The sequence below is a fragment of the Aplysia californica genome, unplaced genomic scaffold (assembly GCF_000002075.1).
Source record: "Aplysia californica isolate F4 #8 unplaced genomic scaffold, AplCal3.0 scaffold00853, whole genome shotgun sequence".
Taxonomy (NCBI): Eukaryota; Metazoa; Mollusca; class Gastropoda; order Aplysiida; family Aplysiidae; genus Aplysia; species Aplysia californica.
Genome location: NW_004798123.1, coordinates 286420 through 290746, shown reverse-complemented (window position 1 = coordinate 290746; position 4327 = coordinate 286420). Strand labels below are relative to the sequence as shown.

At 41.1% G+C, this 4327-nt stretch overlaps 1 protein-coding gene across 1 annotated transcript; it reads left to right on the top strand.

Moving 5' to 3' along the window:
* Nucleotides 1-1394: 1394 nt before the first annotated feature.
* LOC101851153 (NUAK family SNF1-like kinase 1) lies at nt 1395-2339 on the top strand. The gene has a single exon (XM_005110111.1). It carries the CDS (start codon nt 1395-1397, stop codon nt 2337-2339), a length of 945 nt encoding a protein of 314 aa, XP_005110168.1.
* Nucleotides 2340-4327: the final 1988 nt, after the last annotated feature.

Below are 4327 nucleotides of genomic sequence, written 5' to 3'. Positions count from 1 at the left end.
TGCATGAGTGTGTGTGTGTGTGTGTGTGTGCATGTGTGTGTGTGTGTGTGTGTGTGTGTGTGTGTGTGTGTGTACGAGATGTACGCTGCGCTTGGCTTGTGCTGCTTTAGCTCCCTTTGTTAGATTGCAGCGCCACGTGGAACGATCTAGGGCCAGCGTTTCCCACAAGTACAAAGAGAAGAGAGTAACCACTACACCACAGCACATATCAGGGGGCAGAATTGAATACATACTAAGTCTTTACCAGACATTGTTTTTTGACTTATTTAAACTACTGTTCAACTATGGAACGGTTTGGACAAAGTTTAGTTTACACTAATAATGTATATATATAACTTCAAAAAAGCTTTCGGCTGATCCTCCAAAACTCTACTAGTTACTAGCATAACAATTTTGGAGAGATATAATATAAGCGAAGTCTTTTCGTCACACATAATTGGGGTGAGACAAATGACCAGTTACGCCAGAATCCACCATAGAATATTATGCACAAAGAACACTCGGCCAATCTATTCATGTTTTTTCACAGTTTTGATAAGAAAAGGATTATGTGGTAAGGAAGGTATTAACTGGGCTAGTTTTGCTAGGAGCGCTCTCACGTACCTCTCGTTATGGATGGCTGCTTCTGGTAGAGACGCCATCTGATTGGCTGAGCCGCGTGTCAGTCACGAACACATCACCTGAGGGCATGGACGCTGATTGGCCAACTGATCACGTGGCTTTGTTCTATTTTAGAAATGACGTCACTTTTAAGAAACACGATTGGTCGTAATATGTTCTCGTGTTTTCTCGACGATTGAACAAAGGCAAAATCTCGCGTACTTGCAATTCTGTCCTTGAAGTTAGTTCTCTTTGCCTCTGAGTTCGCGTCACTTTTGGATTTCATCTCCTGAGCGACACTGCTTTTTCTCTTGTGGAGTTAATTCATCAGCTATTTTTTGTGACTTTAAATACAAAGTTTTATACTTCCGAGAGTATTATCGTTGTACTTCAAGTACTCTGTTGTAATCTTCTGGGAGTTGTACTTCAGGTTCACTGTTTTCTACTTCTGGGAGTTATATCATTGTGCTTCAAGTCCACTGTTTTCTACTTCTGGGAGTTATATCATTGTGCTTCAAGCCCACTGTTTTCTACTTCTGGGAGTTATATCGCCGTGTTAACAAACTGTTCTTGCGATTATTTCTGGGACCCTTACGCGTCTGGACGTTAGACCAGTAAAAACTTTTGTTCAGTTCTGGACTTGAGTGTGTACTTTATCAACTGTGACACAAAGTGCTTGATAGAGTTATCGTCTGACAGGAAACTACGAACTGTGCGACTTTTCACGTGTATTTTTCTGGGTGCAAGTGCTTGCTGTGGTTTGTGTTGGGTGCTACATCGTGCAGTGCTTCACTATGTCCACTAAGATGAACTTTCAGCCCTGGGAATGCAATGTCGCCTCAGTCAGTCCAGAACAGGCGCTTGGTCTGAAAAGAGACGCGAATATAGCTTTGGGTTTTTATTGTTACGTCATTCGAGTTGCTGATGTGAACGATCCATCCAGGAAAATGGCTTTCAAAAGACTCAAGTTTCTTGAGGATGAGAACGGTTACCGTATTCAACGTTTCCTTTTCTACAATGAGGTTCGATTTCTCAAGAACGTACAACACCCCAACATCATCCAAGTTGAACAAGCGCTGGTATGTCCGGGAGAATTTGTCATAGTGACGGAATACCACCCCACGAACCTCTTTAACGATTTGCGTCGTCACACGCAAGCCGAGGTGAGCAAGTACTTTTCTCAAGTCGTCGACGCTTTGCTCTATCTCCACGATCGGCACATCGTTCACGGAGACGTCAATCTTCAAAACGTGTTGATAGACACGCAAGGAAACGCCAAATTATGCGACTTCGGTATGGCTCAGTTCGTTCCCAACAAGAGTTCTAAACATTGGGGCTGCTATTCCACAATCTACTACGACGGACCTGAGTACATCAGAGGTCGACCTGTGGAGGATGCGTTTAAACTGGAAAGCTTCTCTCTGGGAGTCTGTCTCTGTGCCTTGTCGCTCCGTGTCTACCCACGCAAAGACTTGAACTACCTGGAGTTGCTGAGAGCTGGCGAGTCTGTGCCAGACATTCACAGAATATGCGCTGAACGCCTCCTCTGTCCCTCACCCACAGAGCGAGCCTCCATCTCGGAAATTCATCATCGACTCAACGATCACAGGCAGTCAGAGAGTCATGCACAGAGTGACGTCATCCACGAGTCTCCCGCCCCTGTGTCTGTGCCAACGCCTCGTGAATGCTCTCACGTCACTGAAGAATACAGAAACTTCATTCTAGAGGAAAAGCGCTGAAACAGAAAATAACCGTGAGTTGACTCAAGAACGAATCTGACATCAGTTGTCCCCCCTTCCAACAGTTGTGAACACTTTGTATTTCCTTAGGAAAGACATTCGGATGGCAATGGGAAAACTTCGTCTCCCACACTGTCCCTGTGGACATTTTCTCCTGTGACTATTTCAAGCATGATGTAGGCGGTCGCCTCTTCTGTCAAGATCTGAAACCGGCAAGTTCAGGTGTTAGAATTGCTGCTGTTTATGCCTCTGCTGTATGTGGTAGATAAATCCTTAAAGACTCATGTTAGGTTGAGAATGACTTTTTATTATTTTTTTGAACATGGTAACATAGCATTTTATGAACGTGTTAGACCAAAATCATTTTTGTCCATGTATTTTTATTTAGGGTTTTATCTCCTTCCAACCAAAAGCTTCGTTCGGTAAAGAAACAAATAATGCTTTAATTCCCCAGATTAGAAGTGAAAACTCGTGAAAGTAGTGGCATAATTTTTCATAGGTCTATTTAGTTTTTTAATAAGTGGCTACTTTCGTTATAGGAAGAACTGTCTCCCTCAACCATTCAAACGTTTTTATTTAATTGATTTTCTCATGTACATAATAAATAAGACCACTTTTCCAGACACACACACACACACACACACACACACACACACACACACACACACACACAAATAACAGACACATTATTTGTGTAGCTTTTGGATCATTTACATGCTTTGTAATTCTCATGTGCTACAATGTAATAGAATTAGTTCTCTCTTCTCTTCTGTGCACCGCTCCCTCATCTCTCTCTCTCTCTCTCTCTCTCTCTCTCTCTCTCTCTCTCTCTCTCTCTCTCTCTCTCTCTCTCTCTCTCTCTCTCTCTCTCTCTCTCTCTCTCTCTCTCTCTCTCTCTGGGGGGGGGGGGGGGGGGTGTATAGAGTAAGGATTATTATAAAGCTTGCTGTCAAGCTGAGTATACACAATGCAAATGCTATGTATTATAAATGTTAGTTTCATTGCTCAAGTTATGATGGCTTTGTTTGATATAGGACACGATGCTCTGTTCTGTCCCTTTAATAAGGAAATACAATGTCTCTGTGTAGATTGACGTAGCCATTACTTTCACAACTTTGCTTTTGATACTCTTCTCATTGTCCTTTGGTATAGTATTTCTAGCCTGTGTACCCTGCATCTGATAGTCTGTATGTGGGTTTTTGATTCTTTCATTTATTCATTTACTCTATTCAGTTATTAATTAATTACTTATTTGTTCATTCGTTCATTCCTTCTCTTATTCATTCATTAATTTATGTATTCATTGTTTCATTTATTTATTAATCATTTATTCATTCATCCATTCATTTACTCATTTATTCAGTTCATTTATTTCTTCAATTTCTTCATTTCTTCAATTTCTTCATTTCTTCATTTTTTCGTTAATTCATTTTGTTGTAAATGATTTCACTTAATTTGACATCCTTCACCAAGAACAGGAAACCACAAATCAAATGTTTAACCAAAAAATGAGAGTAGCCAACTCTACTGCAAAGTTTTAGATAATTTAGTCTTAAGTGATATTTTAACTCATCATTCTTATCATCATTCTGTACCGTTTGGAAATGTAGTTTGTGCAGATAGCAATACATGATGAGTTGTAGCAATAGCAGCAGTCCCGGCAGTACTTCAATACAGTTGTGGACGTAGTAGTAGAGACGAACGATAACTCCCACCCACCTGCTCTTATTTCCTTTCGTGTTCGTCTTCGGTAAGAGACAGGGACAGTGTGGGAGACATTGTTCTAGTTATGCGTCGGTGGTGTTGAGGTCTTCACACAGGGGCTCATAGAAAAAGGAAATTATATGTCTGAGAAGTGTAAGCATTGTACCGGTCATAACACTAATGGAAAAATGGGAGGAGGGGAGGGGGGGGGGGATAATAGACATAATAACATTTTTGCAGAATCTGTCAGAAACTTTTAATAACCTTTGTTTTGTTTTGTTGTT

What these genes read in the sequence shown, in the direction of transcription:
- LOC101851153 (XM_005110111.1), top strand. Translation starts at nt 1,395, where the DNA reads ATGTCCACTAAGATGAACTTTCAGCCCTGGGAATGCAATGTCGCCTCA.